Here is a 27,952-nt window from a genome sequence, read left to right on the forward strand (position 1 = left end):
CTGTGATCTGCTGAACTTTCTCTCTCTTAAATATATACTTTTCTATATGAATAGATTATTCCCAAGACAAATAATGCATAAATTTTACTACCATGACTTCTTCATTTTGATGCATATTCAGCTACTTCTTGGCTGTATTATTTTGGAAATATTGAAAATTTTATTCAGATGGAAAAATAATCCCTTTCAGATCCTAGTTTTCAAAACTTCTCAGGATTAGTCTGTCTCTGTCTAAATTTCTGGTTTCGAGTAGTATTAATATAATTCTGAAAACTGGATAGTAAGAAATCTTATGAAATTTTGCATGAAGTAATTAGTGTCTCCATTTGAAAAATATCTTTGAAGAAATAACCTTATTTCATTTCTTCTGTCCTCTCCATGGCCACATCCTCCAGGGGAAGATCAAAACCATTTTTTTAATTTTGCCATGGTTTGTGGATTCAGCTAGTACTGCATTTGAGGAATAGATAGATCGATTTTGAAGAATTGAATTAGTTAAGATACTTCAAAGCATGGGTGCCAATTTAGATTTAGATGCAGAGCATGTGCTGGGAGGCTGGTTTCCTCTCATGAGTCCTTGATATTTCTTGTCATGACATCATTCTGTGCCTCCCCTTGAAGGGCATGATCCCTGCTAGGGAGAGAGGGAAGGGAAGCAAGAATGTGACAAGATTATAAGCACAGAAGCAGAACTGTTTCCACTTCGCAAAATGATCAAAGAAATAAAAATAGCTTGTGCGCATTGCCAAAAAGTCTTACTGGATTTCAGAAGTGAGAGAAGTAGCTCTAAAATGGTTTGATTTCTCTAGTGAATTATGTAAGTACTTTAGTATATTTGATTTCAGTATATTTTGCACATTTTTATCAGATGAAAATTTAGCCCTGAGTCTCTTTGACCCGCAATTTTGATAAAGTGAAATAATTAGAAAATTAATTAAATGTTATTAGCTTAAGCTTACACAGGTCTAATTCCTCTTGCAGTCATGTGAAAGGAGTTTTACATTTCCATTTAGTTTCAGAAGAATTTTGACCTATTTTTCTAGAAAATATCATTACTGAAGGTTTGTTAGGAACTATAACCTTTGAAACAGTTTTCTTTTTAAAATATCATCCTCAAATTTCATAATGTGTTTTGATTGTTCCATAAAAAATGTCTTTGATATTTCTCTTAAAGCAGATCAAGACAGATACAGAAGTAGATACTTCTTCAACTCAATTTATTTTAAAATATTAGGTAAACATCAATATTTGTCTTGGAAAGGAATCAATTTTTATTGATAACTGTATTTGAGAAGATGCAATTTTTCAGTAAGTATTTTTTGCTATTAGATCCAGTTAATCAATATGTGAATTACCTTCCTGGCTGTTTAAATGATTAAGAATTTGTCGTAAATTACATGGACTCTAGCTGGAAGGTCTGTCACAAGTCTGTGCAGCAATGTGGTAATCTTTTCTCATTTTTCTTTTCTCACACATTTACATCTGTTTTAACTCAGAACCCAAATCCAAATGTAATTGATAAAAGCAGATGAAGGGTGAAATTAAGAGATCAGAATCTGTTTAGTATTTCTGAATTGAGATTTAAGATGCGATCTCTTTGGGCCAGTCTGTCAGTCTGGTCTCCTGACCTCCTGGCCTAAAGTACAGTAACATCCCTGTTAATTTTCCTGTTCTTACATCCCTTTGAGGCCAAGACCAAGCTGTTACAGTGGTAGAGTTTGAAGATCTCATTTAATTCCAACTCCAGGAGCAGCTGTCCGGGTGACATACACCTAAGGGCAGTTCCATTATTCAACAGATTTAGTTACTTCTGCAAAGAAAATATGCCTTACAGGGTAAGGAGACAGGTTTTCAGGAACTATCTTGTGGCATAATTCCTTTTTAGTAACTGTAGATGTGTGAACTGTATTTATACTTTTTAGCTAGTCCAAAATACTCCAAAGGTATCTCAGAGGCCATGTCATTCTCTCCTCTTTGTGGTCTCTCCTTGAAATATTCTATTCCCACATGACAAAAATTGTGATATTTTTGTGGTTATTAATTTATTAGTATGTCTGAGGAACAGAAAAGGTTTATGCAGAGTTCTATGGAAAATTACATTTTTATGGAGAACTGGCCTCTAGCAAACTGTACTTTCATTCTTCTCTCTAGAGAGGAAACTAAAGATGGGATCTTCTTTAGACTATCCCTTTCACAGCTCGTGTTACCATGCACTCTCCAGCTGTAAGCAGAGCAGATGAAGTTGTTCTGATTGTGTGAATGAACTTATTTGGCCTGAGCAGAAGCATTTGCCCAAGATCAGGACAAGGAAGGCAAGCTAAGGGGCAATGCTATGGCAAAAACTTGGGATTTCCTAGCACAGTCAGGGAGTCAGAGACTGGAAGACACTGGAGGACATCTTGAGTCTTAAATATCAACCAGATGTTACAACAGCCACCTGCAGAATTGTTTTTTATTCTTCCAGTCGTATGGACAGCTCCTGCTGCAACTTGGGAATTACAGGCTGTTACCTACTGTTTGCATATTTTAGTTTTATTCCCATTGGTTTCAGTTCCTGTTCATATCTCTGCCATTATTTTGTTCGCTTGCTTTCCTGCTTGCAGTTCAATGCACTTTTCAAAGCTGCTTCATTTTGCTGGAAAGAAGACCTTACTGTTTCCCAGAAAATGGAGGAATGCATTTCCTGTGTTTATACTCACAATGTTATTTTGACATAAAGACAGATGTGGCCCATGTTGCTGGTCCAAAACTCTGTAAAGGAGGTGGTAGCAATCAAAGCACTGAAGGAGAGCACTCACACTTACAGAATACAGACCCAGAAAACTCTAGATTCTACTGTATGAAAGTGTATCATTCAGCTCTCCACAGGGATTGCTATTTGTTTGTCAACCCAAGTGGCTGTGATGTCTGTCTTTTCCCATTCCAGTTGATTTATCAGGAAAACAGATTATGCATTATGTAGCTGAGGCCAATTATCTGTCATGTTGTCATGTTGTCTCTGACTTGTCCCTCTCAATTTACTGCTTCTTTTTTTTATACTTAGTTTGTAACTTCCTTTGGAAAGAAAACATATATTTTTGTGCTTTCACACAGTAGGATGAAATATTAGGCCTTGAGGTAGGGTTACTAGTGCAAATTTATAAAAATTATTTAATATATAATAATTTTTTCTTTACATGAAGAAAGCATAAGCATAAGCACATAGCATAAGGACTGAAGGGAAAGTTTTATTATTTTCACTTGTATCAGCCAAAGACAATGCTCAGTACATTTGACCTCAATGAGAAAGTATTTCCAAGTATTGTACTGCTGATGGCAAAACTTTCCATGGGTTAGGGATGACATATTTGGGTTTATTAATATTTTAAAACTATGTAATACTTTCTGTGTCAAGTTTTGATAGTTTAGGTTTTTTTCCCTTCAAAATAAGTTTATTAGTGGACTTCTAAGCCTGACTGACTTTTGAAACAGACATCTGAAGTCAGACACCAAAGTCAGGAGAGAGGAATCCCAGCTATATAAATTGTTAATTTATCCTGGATGAGGAATCTCCTTGTATTTAGGTATCATGATGCAGATTACTTACTGGAATTAAAGTTCCTAAAATTGTAGGCATTCTTGGTATCTAGTTTAGCAAAATTTACTGCAAGGGGCTGAATTTTTGACATGGTTAGCCTTGCCACATAACAGGTCTGTTGGAAAGTATGATGATGCACATTTCTCATGTGTGTCTCAATGTGAATTTTTTTCTTGATTGAAAATAGTGCAGTAGGTGCTAGAGGTGTGGCCACCCCGTCCTTTTGAGCTATGGGCAATCATTTATGACACTTCTGCTACCATAGAAGCATATTTCAACTCAACAGAAATTGAGCTCATGGAGAAAGCTATTGAATCATTCATATGTTGTTACTCCTAAGAGATTTGCCAATGCAGTTGAGACTTCTGGGAACATTTTTCAGTCCCTCAGAGCAGTAGTTTTATTCACATACTTTGAAACCCTGACTGCATCCACAATGTGATCCCATTGTCTGTACTTTTAATAGAGCCCCAGTGTAAACTAACGTTCTCCACACCACATGCCTACATATTATCATAAGTGAAGAAACCAGAGAGCTGTTGAATTTCTGCTGCTGTTTTCAGAATATCAGAATCAGGTTCTTTTAGATAGAGCATATGAGGAAGGTTAAGTGTCTAGTACCAAATTTACTTTTCTGAAGATATTTTACATTATCTGGGATTTTAATTTAGAAAATTAAACAGACAGAGCAATATTCTGAAACCACAATGCAAGTACAATATAGTGATCACACTGTACAGGGAAATCACATAATGAACATAATTCCCTTACCATTCTCTGTATGCAAACTGTCATCGCACTGGACATTCTTGGTTGCTGGAAGAGAATGCATAGGTTGAGGAAAGCGTAAACCTGGTGCTCTCTTCAAAATCACGTTTGCTATTTGTTCAGTATCTATAATTGTTGGGTTGAGCCATATATACAGCTCCCCCATGCTGATCCGTCTGGCTCAGGAAGATAAGGCTTTCTGTTATTTTAGGGAAGTCCATTTACATGACCAGTTGACCCTCAACTGACACAGCCATTTATGTACAATAAAGGCCACCCACTGGTCCCCTTGGTGTTGAGGTAAATTCAGCTTCCTATATGATAGCTGTGGCTACTTCAAGAATTCTTTTTTAAGCTTCATGGCTTTTTCATCCTTGTCTGTTATTTCATGGTAGAAGTTCATTGATCGATCACACAGACTCGGCAATATTGCAAATTACAGAAAATATTCTTGGAAGAACAAAAACGACATGTTAAGCAATTTCTAAATGCATTTCTCCCTTTTTCCTTAACAAGTGCAGTTAGCCACATTCAGATAATAAAGAAGAAGCTTCTAAAATTCACGGCTTTGGTCAAGTCTTCTGGAATACAGAAGTCCTAAATGAAAATTTCATCAACCAATAAAAAAAATTATAATACTGCACAGAGGAAAGGTGAAGAAGGCATCAGTCATATGAATAATTCCATCCATTACCTCATTAGTTCTCTGATAAACAAAACAAAGATTTGTTTTTAAATGTTTTATAAAGATATCCGTGAAATACTATCAAGTTATTACAGAGGGGGTCTTCAGAGAATAATTTAAAAGAAATTAAACTTCTAATTTATATTCAAAAATTAAGATACGTGTAAGTTCTTAGGCATAATATTATCTGAAGATCTAGTGAAGACTGCATGCACATATGTTCATACAGTTTTACATAAGATATGCAATAACAGACAAAATTTTTTTAAATCTCCACATGATTTGTAGAAAAAATTAAAATCAAGTTGAATAGCTCCCTGAGGCAAAAGAGAAGATGAAACTTTGAAACTCAACATGATCAGAGGGCAAGGATGTTTTCATGTATTTCTATTTCAGCAGTTATGGGCTTGCTTGTCTGTGTGTATAAAGTGCAAAGATGGGTAGCTTTTTTATACTCTCGATTTTTGCAAAATTTCCTCATTTGGTTCTCATGCCTTATTTTTCTTCCATCTGAGACAGTGTTTTGATATGATTACAATGCTTGGGGGTTTGGTTTGTTTGAAGTTCAGGGGCATTTTTTTACTTTTTTTTCCATAAAGGTCTAAAAGGGGGTAATGAACACTGAAATGCTGTCATTTTAAGAATTTAAATACATAAATACACATTGCTTTCTTAGGACATAAGGCATAGATATTTCAGTTTAAATAAAAATTACTTACTCATAACATTGGTAATAAAATTTTAAATAATAAAGACTGGAAATGGAAATTTTAGGCAAGACACAGCTTTACAGAATATTGAAAACCAATTGATTCAAAAAAGATGAGCAGGATAAGAGGTGCTGCAAGGTGTTATCTTCAGTTCTGTTATGGGAACTGATTTTCTTGCATGCCAGTAGTGCTAAAATAGATAATTACCTACATAAATATCTTTAGGACTTTTAGTAATATGATGGTTATATGCTAAATATAGTGCAGGCAGCAAGCCTTTTGGTGCACCAAGTCAGATTTCCAGTTCATCAAGCAGAGACACTACAGGGTGCTCTGCCGAAGTTTATTGAAGCATTCATTCCCTCTCCAAACTGGTTTAGCACCCAGTGAGGGATTTTTCCTGCCAGATTACCCACAGACTGTTTACAGACAAACTGTGAGGTAGCTGTGGTACATTTGAGAGAGCTGAAGCTGGGCTGAGCTGTAGGTGCATGGCTACAACCGAGACAGAGCTTTATGGGCAGCTAGGATGTAGACATTGGGTGGTAACAAGATTCTCTGCAGAAGACCCTCTCACTACTTTGTTTCTTATTCCTGGGATTCTTTAATTTCTCCTTGTCACAGCCTTTGTCAAACAATATAAATTTACAAGTACTAAGCTAGCTGTCTGCCTGAAACAGATATATCCCACATATTTTTTTGTGATGCCTCTATACTAAATACATTCCAGACAATTATCTTTTTGTGCAGACATGGATTTTAAGGCTTCAGACTGAGAGGATTGTGTCTCTAAATCAAAGTTTGTGCAGTTTAGCATGATTGCTGTAATTAGCAGTTTTCTTCACTACACTTAACTAAGTCCCACTGCTTTTGTTACAAGTGGAAAAGCACATGCATTCCCTAGAGAATGGAGAACTAATGAGGTATTTTCTGCAGGATTTATGTGACTGTTATAGTCTGAGTCTAGCTTTTTATGGGGTCTAAACATATCTGGTGAGAGTATTTAAGTCTGTATGTGTGCATTTCCAATTGTGCATGAATTTCGCTAAAATACTGCCTTAGAAAGATAATTTTTATTTTCTCTCTCCTTCATGTGACTCCATCATATCTTGTGGTGGTAGCTTTAATCCTAGCTTTCCTGAACAGAAGAGCTCGAAGTTATCACGTACACTCTGTCCTGAACATTGTCATGTCTGTTTATTTAGTTATCAGTAGACACAGTGTCGTAAAAGGGGACAGATGTAACATTGAATTGGTAGTAATGTAGTAGGATAATGAACTTCAAACAGAAACAGGAGCTCTGCAGCACCTCAAAGGCAACTAGAGTTGTTTGAAGTGTAACTTTTGTCTGAAACGCTGGACCTGGGTTGGCAAATATGATTCAGTTTTCAAAGTGGCAGTCACACTTCAAACAAGCCCAACTGTTTCTGAAGTATGTGTCTGAAGATTAGGTAGCAAACCTTCCTCTGACACAGCCCTGTAGTAAATATCTTAAATAGAACTTCAAAAAATAAATAAATCTCTGCGTTTGTCAATTTTGCTTTTTCTGCTTTTTATGGAGAAACATGGATAGTGTTCAGTGGAGTCATCTGAATTATCTGAAAAATGAACAAAACTTACCCATAGTTCATATATTGTGTAATGTTTATGTGAGGTAATCATACACCTACGTGGATAGGTCTGGTAAAACATGCAACAAAACTCATGGATGTGCATGCATTTGTCATCACTCACCGCTTCTTAGAAGTCATGGACTAGGTCCCAATTTTGGGGTACTGTTCTTCTGGAAGTCAAGCTGTTCTTCCGCATTGCACAGCCGCTGTCAGTGCAAGAAGGACTAAATAAAAAATGTGGACAAAGATGCGTGAATTGCCCAGGCTCTGAGCAGAATCTGCCTCTGGACCACCTACCTGTCCAGCGGGCAGCTAAAGAATGTATTGCTAATGAGGCTGTATTTTGATGTAAATGTAGTATTTATTGAACACAATCACTGGAGTTCTACAGAGCCCTTGATTAGCAGTATTTTTTCTTATGTGTTGAACCACTGCTTTGTTTATGATCTGGTTATTAAGCAATACCTCTGCTCAAATTAAAGTGCAAACAAGATCATGTGCCAAAGTCAATAGTATGGATTTTATTTAACAGTAAATGTGAGTGAGAGAGATAGACAGAAATAGGAGGGGGAGAGGGGAGAGTAGAGAGAGAAAGAGATTTCAAAAACCTCCAAGTGTTTTATATCAACTACCCTGTAGTCTTAAAAAAAAAAAATAGATACCAGTGTCTGAATGTTAACGTAATTTTAAGATGTTTTACTATTTCTTTATTTTCAATAAAGGCACAGAGGTTAATAAGTTCTTTGTTAATAAAATCTATGCAATTTCTAATACAGAATACACCCTTCCTTAATTTGGTTTTCTTGGCATCTGTAACTACATTGTATATTTTTCCTCAGGACAAAGTCTATGTCAGTAATTACCAATTCATCATATTTCTTCTGATAAAGAACATCTGTGACTAATTAGCTTGTTTTCACCACTGAAGTTTTTAAATTTCATTGCAATAGTATAGACGAAATGAAAGATTGATGTTAAAAACTTCAGTATCTGAAACAAGGTTCAGTATATATCCCAAGCAAAATTGGGATTCCTTCATGCGGTACACATTTGTACTTTGCAAATATTAGCTAACTCTTAGTTGGACTAACTGGAAAGAGAGCAAGTCAACATATGAAGAAAAAGTCCCATGTTTTCAGTTATCAAACAGAAAGCAAATTTGTGAAATCCATGGCTTAAATTATCTCCAGCACACACATCAAGAAAGTGCTGTGAATGCAGTATCATCACAATTTACACTCTAGGCATCTAAGTTAAAGGATCTGCAAGTGGAATTCACAGCAATGAAGCCATATATACAGATTCATTGTCATGGACTCAAAAAATGGAAGTATCTTCCAAATGTCACTTATCCCACCTTTGTCCATTAAAACAATACCATAAGCCCTCACAGGCACTTGCCTCAGTTGTCAGTGAAAGTGTGTCACCACACTATTCCTTCACAGCCAGGCTTGTTGCTTAATTATTCTTACAGAGGGTTTTCCTAACACTGCCCTGAACTGCTTTGGCAGCAGTTTAACCTTTTTGTGACTCGGGACACCTGTCTTGTTGTCTTCCCCAAGAACCAAACCCCCATACAGCTCCAGCTGAACACTAGCACCTGTAAGAATGGGATAATTATGACCAATTTATATTTTATATTTTCAACAATTTTTTTGGAGGGGCAAGGGGGACAGCAAGATTATTGCCACCAGGGTTACCAATGATGAAGTGATCCCTGATTTAGGGATTAGTTTTATTTAGGAGTTTTATTTACCTGTCACAGTGAAGCTTTAGTTCTGCTGGGACAGACCAGACCATAAGCAGCCATCTACAGTGCAGAAGAGGTCACTTTCCCAATTGTCTTTATAGAAACCCTATAGAGAAAAACAAAACAGCATTTCAAAGGTGCAGTTCCTTTCAACCCAAAAGATATGAATGGAGCCATGATAGATCAATCACATCCTAAAAGTACATTTATTCACTTTTGCTGCTCTTGGGTGACCAGCTTGGATATAGAAAATCTAATATTTGCATCTTCAACGATCCATTAGCAATTATTCTTGCCAGGAAAAGATCAAATATAGTTTATGGAAAGAGATCAGTTGGTGGAAAAAGTCAATTAGTAGACTAGATTCTGTACAAATCTTCCTCTGAAAAAAAAGAAAAAGAAAAACTCCAACTTTTTAACTTGACGAATTTTTTGGTTAGAATCTAGTATGATTAATATTTTGAAGTTTGGAAGTTATTAAAAATAGTAGAATTAAGCATGTTTGCATTTTTTTCATCCTTCTCTTTTTCTGTAGTTTTACACTGAGTAAATTAATGAAAAAATTGGAAACTGCAAAAGAGCAAAAATCTGGAAAAAAAGAAAAATTTAAAATACTAAATTATTTGATGTTAATTATTTGGTATAAATTGTGAAAGGGTAAAAAATATTATTATACGGTGGAAGGAAGGTTGGTTTCTGAATCAGAACAGGGGACTTGTTGACCTATTAATAATAACTGAATGTGTGATCATGGATAAAATTTACCCAGAGACAATGCTGAGAAAGCAGAGAAGGAGACAAGTGTCAGGACAGTTATGCAAAATGAGGGAGAAGAAAAGGTCATGCTGTATTTTGTCAAGTTTGCCTGGGAGAAAACAACAAGTTGTTCTGTGGAGAAGCAAGGAAAGTAAAGAGTTTGGAAAGTGAGTCAGGGATGCTAAAATTCAGCTAGACTAGGAAATTGGAATTGGCACCAAAATAAGCTGCACATTCCTTATCCAACATTATAATGGAAGACCTATTCTGTTTACTGGTAAGTATGTGTTGCTTCTTATAGTCACCCTTCATATATCCTCTCTGTCAGGATTTATTTTAGGTTATTTCTTAGGGCCATGTACTGACCTCAATCTGCCTTTTAGTAAGGGCTGTATGTGTGCATTGATGTGCTGAAGCCATTGTACAGTCTGCAAAGCACTTCAATAATTTGCATATTGTCCAGGCTTATTCTTTTTATAGCCTTGTGTTTATTTTAAATTTGTGAGAAAAAAAAAAAAGAAGTAGGATGGTAAGCATGAATTCAGACTCTGTGCTGACTGTGGGAGGTTGCAGTCTTGTATTTCAATGCAGGAATTTATTTTGTGCTATGCTACTGCTCTGTGACCATATCCCATCTTTAATGATATTAATAATTAAATGTCTGGGAAAATATAGAACTGATTAATTGGAATAAAATCGATCGCCTTTTCCATAAAATTATTTTTAAAATTAGTCATAATCTGTCATTTTAGACCATATTTTGCTCTTTTTATTTCTCAATAGATGAAAAATTTTCTAAGTGGAGGAGTAAATTATCATCAGTTTTTATGCAGTACAATATTTGATCAATCGAGGCATATTGGTATAAATATCTTTTATGTTAAAAGATGTCACTTGATTATATGTTGTAGTCTGCAACATAGCTGTATGTGCAAATTATTTAGGTACTTTAAGAAAAAGTGAACATAAATATTTATAAAACAAAGGCATTAATTTTTAAATGGACAAAAAGTGGATGGTATAATTCCCCTTATTATGTAGCTGACTCACTTCCATACTACAGTAGTATGATTTAAAGAAAAAATCCCTACAGTCGCAACTAACAACACTTTCATCCCACTTCTGGAAACTGTGCTGCCATAGTACTGCACATGAGTTATACTTCTACAAAAAAGAGTCCAGTGTGTGTAGTAAAACATTCTGAATACACACTGTAAGCCAGTCTGCAGTTTCATCCTATACTGTATATAATATTATGAGCTTTTTTAAACTCACACACCTGAACTACAAATTCAGCTTTATTGTGTTTACAGATGTTTGTATGAGTGATGTTTTGTCCCATCCCTTTTCAGTACTAGTCTGACAGATGTTTAATGTAGACCCTCTGTGCCTCAGTGTTCCCATCAGTCAGGAGCAAAGCACTAAAGACACAATTAGGGTTATTTGAAAGTAACAGAGTGTGTTACTGTCATTCACTGTGATATCTGTTCCAAACCAAACCAATCTAGTTTACATGATCTGCAAGACAAGAGACCTTTAAATTTTCAATCTGCCTTTTTTATGGGGAAAGAAAAAAAGACTTTAAGTTCATTCTTGTTCATAAATATGGGAGAATGACTCATTTGGTATAATTGGATTGGCTACATTATAATAAAAATATTAAAAAGTATTAAAGAGCTACATTTTTAGAATTATTAAAATTTCTGCCTTTTTTAAGGGAGGGGGGCTGTCAAGTCCTTTGAAGCTTCAAGCTTTATAGCCTGATACTAAGGATTACAAATAAATAACATTGAATTTTTTCATCTACTATCTTGTGCTTGAGATCATTTTTTAAGCTTTTGTCAACTCATATCTCTTACCATAATCAGAAGAGTCTCACAGAACACAGGAGATTCTAGATTAAAAAATAAGAAAAATCTGTTGTTAATTCTATTATGCCTTTTTTTCCCCCTTTTTCTTCTGTTTTATTGCTACTGTAAGTGTTTTAACAGACTGATACCTGCTGGCTGGACATTATTCTTCAGAAAGCATAAATTTTAGTGATCAGTACACAATAGATAATACAGAACACCAAATTCAAATTATTTAAATAGAGGACATGGGAAATATTAATAAGTCAGCAGATTGCATACTTTATTCAGCAGTTTTCCATTAAGAATAATTTAACTGTGAAAAAGCCAGGAATGCCAACTGAGCACGTTTCAGCTGGTGGTGATGTAAAATTTAAACTTTTACATGACAATTTTCAAGCTAATTTGGGAAATAATGGAAAAGAGATTAATGTTTGTCTGTTTGGTACTGATTAGGGAGTTATACATGGATTGTTGCTTGTGGTTATATTGCCAAAATCAAATGAATTATAGTCATATTATTATTGCCCTAGATTCAGGTGAAAACTACCATGGCATATTTGTGCCATAACTTCTGTCTGTAGTGTCAGATTTCTCCCTGAAGTAATCCTGTGCGAGAAAATCATTGCCAGAAACTGAGCCATTGCCATAATGCTCATGTTGCTGTGGCGATCCTCTTTGACTTCGAAAATCTGGGGGAATTAATCTTTACATGGCAAATGTGTACTAGCAAAATCAGGCAGATTACATCATGAGTCCTGACAGTGATTGTTCTTTGTTATCTTTGAATTTATCTAGACTGGCTGTTGCATCAACTAACATGTAAACAGGTGCATTTAAAGCTTCTTTTTGACTGAATTTTGAAATATAATTTTGAATGTTGTGGTACTCTTGTTCTAAAAAATCATGAAAGTAATATGATATAGCTGGCGAATTTAGGTGATATTTCTATAAAATTCAGTTTACAGAGATCACAAAGCTACACCAAAATATTTATATGTATATCTGTTCAATATGTTTGAATTATCTTAATCAGATATATGAATTTTATCTAGAATAATCCTCAGTCTATTATTATTTTGGGTTCTTTAGAAGCAAGTTTTGGGGGCTTTTTTTGTGTGTGTATTTTTAATTTTTTTCAGATACTGACATGGTAATTGAGTGTTTTTCTGTTTGCTCAAAAAAGCAGTTATATCTCTCTTACTCTGGGACCCCAGCCATCATAGTAAATTACTCATTCACAGTAGCAGGCCATGCACAGAGAGACTTGAGATGATTTCTTCTACCCAGAAGGGGATGGCTGAATAATTAAATATTTGTAAGGCTTAGTTCAAAATCTGATGTAGATTCAACTGATTATTTAAGGAAGGAAATCTTGTTGGAAAGCTATATAATAGTTCTCCATTTGTCTGATTTTGTGTTCAGTGAATGTATTGGAAATATTAATTCTTATAGATATTTCCATGGGCTCTGAACCTCTGAAATGTTTTTCTTTTCTTCTAAGGAGCATTGACTGTGTGCTTCTGTGTGGGTAGATGTTTACACATTTCAAAATTTCAGTCCCTGCCCACATTTCTGAAAAAAAAAACAAAATTAAAAATGGGGTCTCAAGTCCACTGTGCTACTCAATAACATAGTTTTTAGCCCAGCTGGAGATAAAACACCACAGAGCCATTCACTCAACCTCCCCTCTGTTATCTCCTCTTCTGGTGGAATGGGGAGGGGAATTGAAGTAAAATTTTTTTGTTGAGATAAAAACAGTTTAATAAGGGAAAATAAAGTAAAATAGAATAATAATGGTGAATAATAAGAAGAATGGGAAAAAAACAAGTGGTGTACAATGCAGTCGCTCACCACATGCTGACCAATGCCAGACTCCCCCCCACCTTCCTGAACCCAGATCAGCCGCTCTTCCAGCAACTCCCCCCAGATTACATACTGAGCATGACATTCTGTGGTGTCCCTTTGGTCATTTCAGGTCACCTGTCCCAGCTATGCTGCTCCCTAGTTTCTTTTCTCACTGACAGAGCATGAGAAAAGATAAAAAATTGGTCCTTGGCTTAGGATAAACACAACTTAGCCAAAAACCAAAACATCAGTGTGTTATCAACACCATTCTCATTCCAAATCCAAAACACAGGACTGTAACAGCTACTGGGAAGAAATTAACGCTACCCTAGCTGAAACCAGGACACTCAGTTCTCTCTCTTACATAACAGAAATCTTGTCATTATCTTAGAATCACTGGACAGTGAAGGTTGGAAAAGACCTCTAAAATCATTGAGGCCAATCGTTAACCCAGCACTGCCATGTCCACCACTAAATCATGTCCCTAAGTGCCACGTCCACACATTTTTTGAATGCTTCCAGCGATGGTGATTCCACCACTTCCCTGCTTAGTCTGATTCCTAATATCCAGTCTATTCCTCCCCTGGTGCAACTCTTTGTCTTTGTCAGTTAATGGAACTCTCACATTGTGACGCACAATCCCACTTCCCACATTTTAGATGTCTTGCAGACCACTAGGCAACCCAAACCAGTGTTGGTAAATCCTTGATAGTTTGAAACACAATTGATGTCTCTGTAAGAACCACTGGAAGAGTCACTCTCTTTTAAAGAAGAATTATTCCCTATCTGTGCAAGCGTGGTGCGAGTCAAAGTAACATTCAGTTCTTATTAGAGCCACAGTAGTTCAATGTGATGTGGCCAACCCATATCATACAGTTTTTTGTATAATATACTACTGGTGGCCAATTTTTTTGAAGGGGTGTTAAAAAATAAATTCCAGTGCCTAAAAAATGTGGAAAACAGAGACTAAATCAATTTTGCTTGAATTAATTTGTGGAGAAGTACAGAAAACACTCTACACAAACAACATCATAGTGCAAACTACTCTGATGTTTTTAAGAGAGTAATTCAGAGATTATTCTACAATTTTGAAAGTTTTGCTTTTATGTATGAAGAGATCAAATTTTTAGTCCTGAGATCCAAATAGATTTCCATTTTTTTACCCAGGTCCTGTTATAATACATTATTTCAGGGTACACGTCAAACCTAAAGCCTGTGTGCAAATGAACTCTGATTTTGAGCAGTGATGTAACAATGAATGTTTTAGATGACTGACACCAAACCCACGTGTTTAAATCATAGAATCATGGAATCATAGAATGGCCTGAATTGGAAGGGACCTTAAAGATCATTTAGTTCCGACCCCCCTATCATGGGCAGGACACCTCTCACTAGACCAAGTTGCTCTAAGCCCCATCCAGCCTGGCCATTAACACTACCAGGGATGGGGAAAATCTGGCATTCTACTTAGTTTAGAATCAAGGAATATTTATTATGACTTCTCTGTAGCAAGAAAATAAATAGTGAAATCTGTTCAGAATTTTTTTGTATTTTGTCCTGTTAATAAGAGTCAGCAAGAATGAAGTCTGTGTTCTGACAAAATTGCTAAAATAAATCCTTGGTCATTTAAAAGGCATGGAGAATTTCCAAGAACATTTCCAATGAAGGAATAACAAGAAAAGAAAGAAGATACCTTTTATTTTTTCTGCCCATGCACAAATGGATTGGATGAAAACATAACAAATAAAAGGTTAAAACTCTGAGTGAATTGTAGTATATAGTGATTTCCTGTGTTAAATTAATTACATCTAAATTTGTAGGAAAGCGAGTTGGTTAACATAGCTTGTGTTGAATGTAAAATAGAAATTATAAGCCTCTACCATTTTTTTTCCATTCAGAGATTAGTCCATGCACTCATTCCTGCAATGAATTGTGGTTTAATGATGGAAAATCCAGAGGAGGAGATTTTAAGCTGAATCTCCTCAGTGTCTCCAAAACTGAATTTTAGGTGTTTTTCATTTAGTTTTTATTATTGCTATTATAAAATTTCTACTTTATTTCAGTATTTTTTGGGGGGATGATGAGAGACTGTATTCATTTCAGCTCAATTTGGACTGGATCGTATTCTGAACAGATGAGCATCAGAGATATGAGATCTCAATTTCTGTGGCATACCCTCAACTTGGAGACTAGTTATGTATGTTTTATGCATATTTGGTCATAAAACATAAATCTTGCCAGGCCTTTCCTGGGAACAACAGACAATGAAAGCAGGATTTCTTGAGCCAGCCCCTAGAGGCAGAAATTCAATGGTAAGAGAGCTGTAGTACACCTCCCCTGCCCAGTCCTGCTGCCAGCACATCTGGCAGCGCTGCCAGCCTTCCTGTCCCAATGGCATCCCACTCTCTCAGGCACCCTCCAGCCTCTGCTCCAGCTTTATTTCAGCTGCTTCACTGGGGAGGTCCTTGAATTTTTTTATTGCGAACTCTTAGTGGTCCTTTTAGTGGCTACAAATTTCTGTTGAATTGCTTTTCAAGGCTTAATTTCATAGGCCAAGTAGTAAGACAAAAAGAGAAGCAGCTGTTAAGATAGGCTCTGAGATAATGTTTATTCAGATGGCGAAAACAATGCTCTTTCTCAGGTTGTTTATCTTGAAAAAAATTGCAAACATCTTGATGTCGTGGTATAGTATAAAACCAGTGCAATCAGCTGAATAATTTTCATAGAGTTTTAATTCACTTCAGTTCTTAATTAGATTTACTGCCATACAACTTCTACATGAGCTTTAAGACTGCAGTTGTGCCTGTCAACTCCTATTAGTTATGCAACAGATATTACCTTCAGGGCTCCCAAAGTATGACTGACTGTTGTGGTCACTGACCATGCAAGATTTCTGCTGCAAACAGCAATTCCAAATGACAGTATTCCCTTGATCCCTCTATATACATATGAGGCAATTGCATGAGCAGAGGTCATTATTATGTTATTTATTACATAACTGGGTGTTATGTTAAAACAAAAATATGCTTTGCTTAGTGTAGAACCTGTGGGAAAAAAAAAGTTTCCTGGAGCATTGGTCACAGGGATATCTTGGATAAATTGGTTATTTTTAAAATAAGTTTTACATTTAGTTTTGGAAGTATTATTTGGAAGTTGTGAGCTGTTATCCTAGTTATTAATTTATCAAAACAGATGTGACAGAAATAATAATTTGTAAAGCTCTAGGGAAAACTCCATTTTCTTTGAGACTTTCCCTGTAAAAGGCTCATGACATAAACACAAGGAGTAAGGCCCTCTTTCTGCCATCATTCAATTTGGAGAACTCCAAGCTCTTGATGAATGAGCAGTCTCTAGTACTTCAGATGAAGTTGGCCACTTGAGCTACAGACACATGAAGAGGTGACTGCTTGTTGTAAATGCTTGCACTGCAGGTGTGTCAAAAGCACAGAGAAATTTCAGAGAGCAGCAGCAGCAGCAACTGAATAATTAATAGGCTTGAAAGGACAATGTTGGCCACTCAAGTAACAAGGTCTAAAACACTGGACACAGGTAGCCCAGCTAAGGTAAATGCTAATAGATATTATGAATATAAGCTGAAGGTATTTGGAGGCTGAAAAAACATTACATTAGACATGGGACTCTCTGGGAGCAGAAATTTGAGTAATGATTTGCTTAAAAGTAAGGGAAAACAAGCTGATGACCAGACAAAATTACCCTAAGAATAAATTCCATGCTGCTCAACAAGTTAGTAGGAGCTTCATTACTTCGTTATGTGAGATTATATTGACCAAGGCACTAGGGACTGTACTGGTAGTAGGCTTGCCTTGGCACAGCAAAGATGTGCAATTTGATAAACATATCTTTTTCTGTTTCCAAGGAAAGCAAAAAATGCATGTCACCAGACTGGTTTGCCTTACTGTAGTTCAGAACTTGAGCTGTAAGTCACCAGATGACATTTGTTATCCTTTCCACCACCTGTCACCCATCCGGATGCCCAAGCATATGCCAAAATGTCTATTTTAATTCCCACTGAAACAATACAAAGAAATGAGAAAACATAAACAGCAAAAACATACTCCATAGATTACACTGAAAATTTATTCTGTAAGACTCTGAAAGTATTACAGACACTAATCCATGTGTATGGACATTAGTAACAAGGGCTCCACCCTGTAGGGCTATAGAGAAAAATGTGTTTATGTGTGGTTTTGTGCTTCAAAATCCATATTCAATGTGAGTTGAGACCATTGGCTTTCTATTAACAATGATTTTTCATTCAGTATGTAATATGACTTATAACCTTAAGGACAAGAGATTTTAAAAAATATCTGAACAGAATAACACTGCTGGACTGGTGTTTCCGCATCCTAGCTTAAGACCTACAGGCAGAGGTTTTAATGATACTTTTGTAAAGCAAGGGAGTAGTGTTATGATATAAATCTCGTTTTCAAAGCTAAGGTAAGGGTTTTAACATCAAAGTATACTGTGTAGTCTTAAATGTACCTGAGCACTAGGAGGTAAAAAGCTAAGACTGATTAGGAGGTATGACACAAAACATCATGATATGGTTCATGTGATCAATAGCCAGTGTCTAAATCTGTTGAGGATATCAGAACAACGCTTTCTTTCTTACCATGCAATTTGAATGGAGGTCTACTGTGCCTCCAGTTCCAGCTGCAGAAAAATGAAAAAAAAATGCACCCTTAGTTACATGTTGTCAGAATATCACTTGAAATTTATTTTAATAATGTTTAATATATAATAACATATACTGTTAACTATTTAAAAACTTGACTAAAACAGACCAAGACAAGGAATACCCACCAAACTTCTGTTGAACAGTTATTTAGTTCAGATAAAAGCTACTTTCTGCAGCTTGAGGAGAAGCAGCAAACCAAGCCCTTTTGACATCATTGCTAGCTTTTGTCTTAAATAAATAGATTTAGTGTCAGCTTCATCCTTCTGACTGATAAGATAAACCACCTGGACATGTTTTTTTATTGGACTGCTTTCTCTTGGAGTGCAGTTTAACTGCCTGATTGTGGGCTGGTGGGCTCTTAAGCCCTGACTGTTTTGGTCAAACTGAAATTAACCTAATATTTTAAAATATGTATACATCTTTGTTAACATCAATGCTGTTCAAGACTTTTTTTTTTTTCTCAAAATATGATCACAAATTTAAAGGTTTTTCATCCTTTACCTTACTGTTTTTGTGAGACATGTAGAATCTTTCTGCTGTAAAGGATAAAATTAACCACTACAATTTAGTATATCTTATGCCTGTCAAAAGTAAACACATATGAAGTGAAGCCTTTTCCTTATTGAAATTAATGACAACTCTATGACTGCCCTTTGTATAGACAAAAATTTATGTGTATTGTTGAAGAGTTACAGCAATGGTAAATGCAAGACATTGTAATAGAAATTTTGACAACTTAAAGATGTTTTTCAGAATACCTATTAGTTGCGTGCATAAAACTTAATATCAGGAGCAGCTTAAAATCCAGTTTCATTTTATGTTAATTCATAGGAAACTCATTCCAACTACAAAATATTGTTCTGAGTCATCACAGCCTTTCACTATAACGACCAAATACATTTTAATAGTTAAGTTCAATATCAAGTAGAGTATTTTTTTCACAACTCATATATTACTTATGTTACTCTGATATTAGATAGATTTTAACTTTTTTCTCACATGCTATATTGCAAAGGTTGCCTTATAGAGTGGCAAGAACGCTCCTAAGTGGGTATGTTGAGTTGGACTTCCTTATGTGTGAAATGTGGTGTCTCTGTTGCTATGAAATTGGACAGTTCTGTTCTTCTTCTGGTGTGGTTCTGATAACTTATGTATGGGAGATGTTGCCATCATTTTGACTCTTCTTTTTTTCAAACCTTTAATCAGTAGTCACTTTTTATTGCCTATGTCTACACTTGAAATTATTTTGGTAGATGCTGAAGCTTACATATGCTATTTTAGTTTGTGTTGATGATTTCTAAATATTATTTAAATCCTCAAACTCTAGAATGCATATGGATTTGATTGTCCTAGTGCTTACATCTTGAGTAACTTCATATATAATTTTATTCTACAGGAATTTGCTGCATTGACAAAAGAATTAAATACATGCAGGGAACAGCTGCTTGAAAAAGAGGAAGAGATTTCAGAACTAAAAGCTGAAAGAAACAACACAAGAGTAAGTATACAGCAGACATTTTCTAGATATCATGTATTTGTAAACTTAAGTATAAATCTAGATCTTCATTTGTATGAATAAGACAAAAAAATCCAGCATTTTCATGAGTGAAGGAGGTTCTAAGTAGCAGGATATGTCTACTATGCTACAGTCCTGGAGGAAATGAGTGTATTAGCCAGATATAATACAAACAATTACAGTTAGAGGAGATTTAGTATGTAACATGGTAAGGTCATTCAGTTTAAATGTCTTCTAAAGCAAGGGACTCATGCAGCCTTCCAAACCTAAGTAGCCTGCACATATCTGCATCTCCTATCAAGGCAAAAGGCAAGGTTACAACAGACCCAGTTTTGCCTTGTGCCTTGGATTTGATCTGAATAAGGATGAGGTGAAGGGTGCTGCACATACCACAGGCAGTCTGTTATTTAGTCTACATGCAGCCGTGTGACCCTTGAAGTAAATGTCATTTGCCATACAGCTGAAGGGGGACAAGATTCAGTCCTGAAATTTACCATGTCCTGCTTCAATCAGAAGATATTATTCTGTCCGGGAACAAGAATGTATGTGACAGCACCTTCTGAAAATTCTCAAATGATGTACAGAATCATTTTCAGAATAAAATAATTTGCACATAAAAGTGTCTGGGCAAAGGCAAAATTGATCAAGAAACACAAGAGGGTAGCAGAGGAGACTTTATGGTGTTATGGCAAGGTGGGAGAAAAGAGATGGAGTAGTCTCAGATCAGGCAGGAGTCAGGCTGGTAATGAACATACAAAATAGATCTCAGAGGTTGAACACCAAGGATGAATTCTCCTATCCGTATTTCATTCTTCTGTGAACTGTGTAACTTTTCCTGTTTTCCTCCTCTGCTCAGATAACATCTCTGTCAGCTAACTTACATTCTGAAGGGAATCTAACAATATATATGACAGAAGACCTGAGAAAGGGCCTTTCTCCCTGCTTTCTTCTTTCCATCTATAGCACCAAGGTGCCATAGAGTTCAGAAATTCAAGGGAGGACAGATGAAACAGATGCCTACAAAGAGGCAAAGCTGACCCATCTACTTCTATGCTTTCCTGGATGTTCAGGAAATGATCACATTTAGCACAAAATTCTTAGAAGTGATGGGTTTGGAAAACCTTACAGGAGGTACAGGTGAGACCTACTTTTTCTCCCATTAATTGATTAATTAATTAATCGCGAGAAACATGTAGGAATTGCACTGCATTTTCCAGGTTTAGCAAATCATTTCAGCTGAAGAAAAGACTTTCTATAGCTACTTAAATTATCAGTAACTCCTACATGTGTATTACTTTAGTATTTAATTAAAAAAAGCTTTATTCATTTCACTACCAAGTCCACTGAACACCATCTTTAGTGTATTAAAACTGCAGTGCATCAATACCTAGTGTGGGCCTGATATAAGCAGTGCAGACTAGCAAAAATTCCAAGACAGCCTAGTAGCCAAAGATAGTCACTCTCCAAAGAACTGTGAGAGAGAATGAAGATGACTCAACTGTAAGTCACCTCCTAAGTCAGACTAATCTCTGTCATAGGCAGTTTCTTTACAGAGCAAGAAGCTTAAAGATCATGCATTCTTATGTTTCTTGTGCTACAGAAAACAAGAATCGGTAAGAGGTTTTCCAGGAGACCTAATATCAACAAATGGGAGTTATAGTGTGATAATCCTTGCAACTCCTTGCAGTTAAAATTAGTAAATTCTAAAAGTGTGTTTTCAAAATGAAGATGAAGTTAGGTATTGGAGTTCAAAATGTTTAGGCTATGAAAAAATATATGGAATGCAGGAGATGGTACAGCAAACAAGGGGAAGATAGAGTCCAAGTATTAATGGAGCAGGAGAGAGAAAAAATTCAGAGACATGCCTTACCCAGACCCCTAGCATTTTCATTAATAAGTTATCACCCCCTCATGTCATATTTGTGTTCTTGCCAGGCTTTAAGCTACCATATACTACAATATGTCCCAGAGCTGGCTGTATATTCATGCTGCCTTCTATAGGGACTCTCCTTTGATAGGGGAAGATGAGCATTTTGGATGCAAGGCTGTTGTTTTCAACATACAGTGTTGATTATGTGCTAGTGATGAGATTTCTAGCAGCATTCATTGTGAAGGCATTGCCTATAAAGAGGCCCTTTTGCAAACTGAGATTTATGGTGTTATTAATGCAAAACAGCATTAATATTTTGTAAGAGAAAAAATTGCTCCAAAATTTTTCTGTTAATTTAGAAGGAGGATTCTAATAAAATAATATTTGGAGGACCACTGATACACTTTCACAGTGAGAAAATTAAATGTCTTTTCTCACATATAAAGTTAGTCCAAATAATGCATCTTTTGTCCTTCCCTTTAATGCTCACACTTGAGCCAGCCCTAGATGGCTAGCTCTAGCCCTTGGCTACATTAATGAGGGTCACCTGAGCCCCGAGGACACACTCATGCATAACCACCCATAGTGGTGGAACTACTACAGACACCACTATGTCCTAAGTAGAACTTCCTACTGCTTTTAAATGAAAAGGCTCAGTTCTGAATTACAACTTCTGAATTTTTTAATCCATTGTCTTTTATTTCCCTGGGGTAACAGCAAAAAAGATATTGTTTGATTTGTTTTGCTTCAAACTGAATATCAGCAGAAAGGCATGAAAGTGGCAATTCTGTCAGGCCCTGAGTACATACCAGCCTTCCAGGTTCCCTTTGCATTTTCAATTATGCCTAACTGGCAGTATTTTCTTTACTCTAGACCCACAGCTATGTTTTTCTTTATTACCTGGCAACAGCCTCAGAGAATTTTTGCTAATTGCATAAATAAACAAACAAAACACAAAACTGATTTCCCATCCTGATTTCCCACTCTACGCCAAGCTAGACCCTGATGGTCACATGTATTAGAGAGAGACCATGATGGAATTACATTTTTTGGGACACATACACTTCAGATCTCAGCCAAAATGACAGAAATTAAACCTTACCCCAATATTTAATCAAATCCCTACTCAATCCTTCTAGCAGCATTCTTAAGCATTTGCTGTTGAATGTGTATTTTTATTCCATATGATAATTTACTTTTTCTGACATATTACAGTAGAAATATATTCAAGTTACGAACGTAGCTGGCAACTTAATCCATCAATACACGACACTCTGCTGTTTTGATAGAAGGTGTGGGAGCACTGATTGTGAGGCATTGCTGACAGGAAGACAGACAGGTTCTCTCTGGAAGACCATTGTATGGGACTTTTAAAACATATAAAAATATTTTAATAAAAACTCTTACAGTTATTTCTCTGGATATTCTCTACATAGAATGATTACCTATAGCATGTGGAAAGATAGCATCTTTTGTGAAGCTGGAAGAAGAGTCAGTGTGATCTAGCATATTATTTAATGGAAAATATAAAATCACACTACCTTGGCTGTTTAAATTAAAATGGAAAGATTTTTTTGTCTCAGTCTGTATTCCTTAAAAGTGGAAAAACTCCATAGGTTTAACTTATTAGATCAGGATATTATTATGAGAAAATTTGGGGGTTGGTTTGGTAGGTGAAAAAATGTTACAATACTGATATGGATTAATCTGATTGTGGATTTTTCCCTACAACAACAAAAAAGGACCAGACCCATACATATGCTTTTTGAATATAGAATATTTTTTTTTACTTAAATTGGTCTGAAATATTCTAGTTCTAACAGTTTAGAAACAAAAAAATTAAACCTGTGTTCACAAATGAAACAGCAGTACCAGTGTCATCAACTCTCTTTTGCTTCATGCCTTAGGAGATAAAGCACTTATTAAAGTGAACAAGGCTGACTTGTATCTAATTTTATTCATATCTTTCTGTCTCAATTCCTTATGGAATGGTTTATGAAACATCTTCAGTTATCCACTGCAGTCTCATAATACCTATAGATCAGAACTTAACCCTGTATTCTATGATTTAAATTCCTTTCTACTCTGTTGGAAAACTCTGAGAATATATTTTAAAGCAAGGTTTTACCTACTTTAGCTCATTTTCTCATAGGACCTTTTAATTAAATCCACTTAATAGGTGCTGAAATGAATCAGGTACTCTATTTTTTTTTTAAACATGAGGAGTTCTTACAGTCAAAAAACCCTATACACATGAAAATAAATATATCTGTCTCCTAAAGTTCTGCAAATGGAAAAACATATAATTGCCTCAATATTATTAACTATCTTGTAGATTCATGTGTCTCTTCTTTCAAGAAAAAGAGCTCCTGTCAGTAAGTAGTGTGACAACAGATAGTAAATGTAATATAAAGTTATTTAATACCTGTGTTTTCAGGTAATCTGTGTAGTCTAATAGTTATTATATTTGTATTCATTATTCTTATAAAACCCCTTCCTATGACGTTGTATCATTATCCCAATCATTTCATTTTCTTTCATACCTTTGTTTCCCATATGTGTGATTTCGTTAAGGTTTTAGGCTGCTTGCATTTTGGTTTCTGTACAGAAGGACAGACATGGACATACTGCAGTAGTTGGGCTGTAACTTTGTTTTTCCAGAGAAAGATTTTCACTGTTAATTTACCAGTGTAGCTGTTGGAGGTCACATCAGCTGACCACAGGTGAAAAGTGGTTTCCATCACTGTGGAACAACGACAAAGAAAATCACTGATTTTGTAACTGATTTTAGAGATAGTCTTCAACCCCATGTCTGCTTATTTTACTTGTGTTCTCTGCTCACACCAGAGATGGAAGTTCACTGAACAATGTGAGTTCTAAATACAGACTGAAAGAAAATTCAGTTTTTCCTGTGTTGGTGACAAATTCTAAGCTGGACCTCAAAAGAGAATTGTCTTTTTAGTGGGTTACCCCATTCCTCTAAGGAATACCTTAAGGCTGTCCCATTTTACTAAAAGCCTTTTATGTTTTTTTCCCTGTATTCATTATTTATTGATCTCCTTTTCTCTCCATCACCATCTGCTGATTCTTTAATTTCTCCATTTGTTATCCTGCTGTGAACTTTCTTTACAAACAAGTTTTTTGAAAATAATGTAAGTTAAAATATTTTATACTGATTAAAATCGAGGTCCTGTAATAGCAAACTCTATTGAGTCACACTAATTTCAACTTATTGAGCCATCATTCCTAAAAATGAATGTTTTAACTTCTTTAATTTTCTATATGTAAATCAGTGTCCATGTAGTCACGATGGTGTAGTATAACAGAATAGGTGATAACCTACACTGATGTAGTTTATACCATTAAATCTAACCATGCATTTCCATTTCAAAGAAATCAATCTCTTCCACTAGTGCTTTGTAAGTGATTTGTGAAATACGGGAAGCTGGGTATATTCTAAAAATTTTCTCTCTTCTTTTTCATTTAGTTATAATTAGCACTTTAAAGATGCTACATTAATTCAAAAAATATGCACCAGAGCACTTTTCAGTCTTTAAATAATTATTTTTATACTTTTTTTATGCTTATAAAAAGTCCAGAGCTCCAGAAACAATCTTATTTACATAAGATACAATTATCAGCATGGCATCTTGAGCATCCTAAAATTTGCCCAGCATAAAACTCCCTTGTCAGATTATTTCATCATTCATTGTCAAGCTTATGCTTTCCAGTAGGAAAAGCATAGCAATGATGCGTGGGTGATTCTGTCCTACCTGCTGCTGTTGATCTTCATCTTCTTTTCTCTGCAAGATGCCTGTCCCTCTGAGTGCTTGACAACTGTAACAGCTTGACACAGTGTGAGGGAGCAGAAAATGCTCAGCAGCCCATGATCACTATTAATGCCAGAGTTTAATTGCAGCTTACTGAAATTCCCTAAACCTGTTTCTAACATTTTTGTAGTTTAAATTAATTACCAGCATTGTTACAATGTTATTTCGTAATAAAATCTTGTGATGTTCTCACAACTATTTGCAATATTAATTCTTGAACTACATTTGGGGAGGAAAGTCTTCAGCATGCCCACAAGTTATTGTGATTTCCTTCAGATGTTAAACGTTTGTTGGAAACATCATCATCGTCAATGTCAATTTTTTATGTTTATATTTCCTTCCCCTGTCATTGTAGCCCTGAGACACTTCATAATTCTGTCAGTGTTGTTGACATTTGCTGTTCCCAGAGAAGCAGGGAAGATCTATTATCCCTTTTTAAAATATAATTTTAATTGGGGAAAAGTTGAATAAAACAGCAGCTATTGTTACATGTCCAACGTAGAGCAACAAAAATGGTGACAGGTCTGAAGCACAGGTCTTACAAGGAGCAGCTGAGGGAGCTGGGGGTGTTTATCCTGGAGAAAAGGAGGTTCAGGGGAGAACTTATCACTCTACACCTGTAGCTAGGTGGGGGTGAGCCCCTCCTCCCAGGTGACAAATGATAGGACAAGAGGCAATAGCCTCAAGTTACACCAGGGGAAGTTTAGGTTGAGTATTAGGGAAAATTGCTTCACTAAGAAGGTTATCAAGCATTGGAACAGGCTGCCCAGGGAAATCGTGGAGTTACCATACCTAGAGATGTTTAAAAGATGTGTAGATGTGGCACTTGGGCACTTTTTTAGTGGACAATTTGGTAGTGCTGGGTTAGCGTTTGGACTTGATGATCTTAGAGGTTTCTTCCAGCCTAAAAAAATTCTATTATTCTGTGACTCTAACATTTCATCAGAGCAAGGGGCAAGGATTTACTATCAGGTTCTCAGTCACAGTCAAATGTCCTACCCCTGGGGTTTTTTCCCTTTCAGGAGAACTGGGAGTAATATTGCACTAAGAGACCTGGTTAACAGTAGTCCTTGCTCAGATGGTTTTGCTGTTAGCAGTGCTCACAGAATTTGTGAAGAAATAGAGATGATTTTTGTTGAAAAGCAAAAATAAGAAATTCTTACAAACCAGAAACCTATGTTAACATGCCTTCTTGGGCATTCCTAGAGCTGATGGCAAGGAAAATTCCAGTGTTCAGAGGTATTTTCCAGAAGAATGGGTGACTGCTAGCAGCTTGAGTCAAAAAGAACAGAAAGAAAATGTATGAAATGTCCACAAGCAGTGGTTTAGTTCTCCATGGGTCTTTTGACAGCTGGGATATCTGTATACAGTAAAATAGGCAACACAGCACTTGGCGCTCGATTTATTGAGTAACTATGAAATGTATGCAGACATTGGCATATGTTTTTTTCTCTGAAATGGTAGTTCTAAGCTAAAAGCAAACTTAGCTTTTGTGTATATTAACACAATTATATAAACCATTGTCCTTGGTTTAGTATTATGCATGTTTCTAACATGGCAGTAACAACCTAAAGTTAAATATGTTATCTGCAGCTCTGCAAAAAGCTTGAGTGCTGTACTGTTCCTCCACGATCACCCCATTAGAAATTCTGAGTGCCCACCACTCTGCTCTCTTATACTTGAAAACCTTGTTGAACTTGGTTGTGTCTCTTCATGACTCTCTTCAGTCCCCATTCTGCCTTTGCTCCTGCAAGTTTCTTGTCTTCTGTCCGTGCTGACTTCTGATTCCCTTTTGGGATCGTCTGTCTGCACCAGTTCAAAATGAGGTTCTGGATGCATGTTAAGGGTTTTTTGTGTGCTCCTTATTTATCTCTCTGCTGTAGGTTATGTGTAATTCTTTCTCTCATGAATATTCTTCCATGTAACCATCACTTTTCTTCTCTCCTAAACCAGAATTTCCCATTTGCCCTTCCAACTATGACTTGCATATAGGATCTCAGAAGTCCCTGGTCATTACAGCATTTGTCTGGGAGAGAAGTCATTTAGGGTAGTAGGACACCAAATATGAGAAATTTGCTCAGAGTCAGGCTGAAAAAAAGTTTGCCAAGGTTTTATTACTCTGGACTTCTTTAGTGGCTATCAGTTTGAGCATTAGACAACTACAGACCTGTGGAAGGAATGGCCATATTAAAAGTCAACTGTGGATCAATGTTTTCCCTTTTATCCCAATTTCTTCAGAAATCTGTAGCTTTTTGGCTGGATTTAGACTGATCCAGATGTAGCTTTGATGCATTGAAAAGTTTCTGCACAAAGAGAACAGATCAGGATGAGCCAGGCTCTAATAGAATCATCCAGGACATGGGAATGACTGTGGGAAAATCTAAGTGCACAATATGGATTAGAGTCAGACTCTGGCTACCCCGGGGCTATGAAGTGGGGTACAGTCAGGCTGCACAGAGAAGGAAATGTCCTCACAGACT

At 36.1% G+C, this 27,952-nt stretch overlaps 1 protein-coding gene across 10 annotated transcripts in view; it reads left to right on the forward strand.

Moving 5' to 3' along the window:
* The window catches only part of PPFIA2 (PTPRF interacting protein alpha 2), a 296,305-nt gene that overhangs the window by 157,609 nt on the left and 110,744 nt on the right, over positions 1-27,952 (forward strand). For all 10 annotated transcript variants that reach the window (XM_032105306.1, XM_032105297.1, XM_032105298.1 and 7 more), the window contains one exon: positions 19,653-19,754. In XM_032105306.1, the coding sequence (XP_031961197.1) occupies positions 19,653-19,754 (102 nt within the window). The remainder of the gene's footprint in view (positions 1-19,652; positions 19,755-27,952) is intronic.

Source organism: Corvus moneduloides, chromosome 4 (assembly GCF_009650955.1).
Source record: "Corvus moneduloides isolate bCorMon1 chromosome 4, bCorMon1.pri, whole genome shotgun sequence".
NCBI classification, from domain to species: Eukaryota; Metazoa; Chordata; class Aves; order Passeriformes; family Corvidae; genus Corvus; species Corvus moneduloides.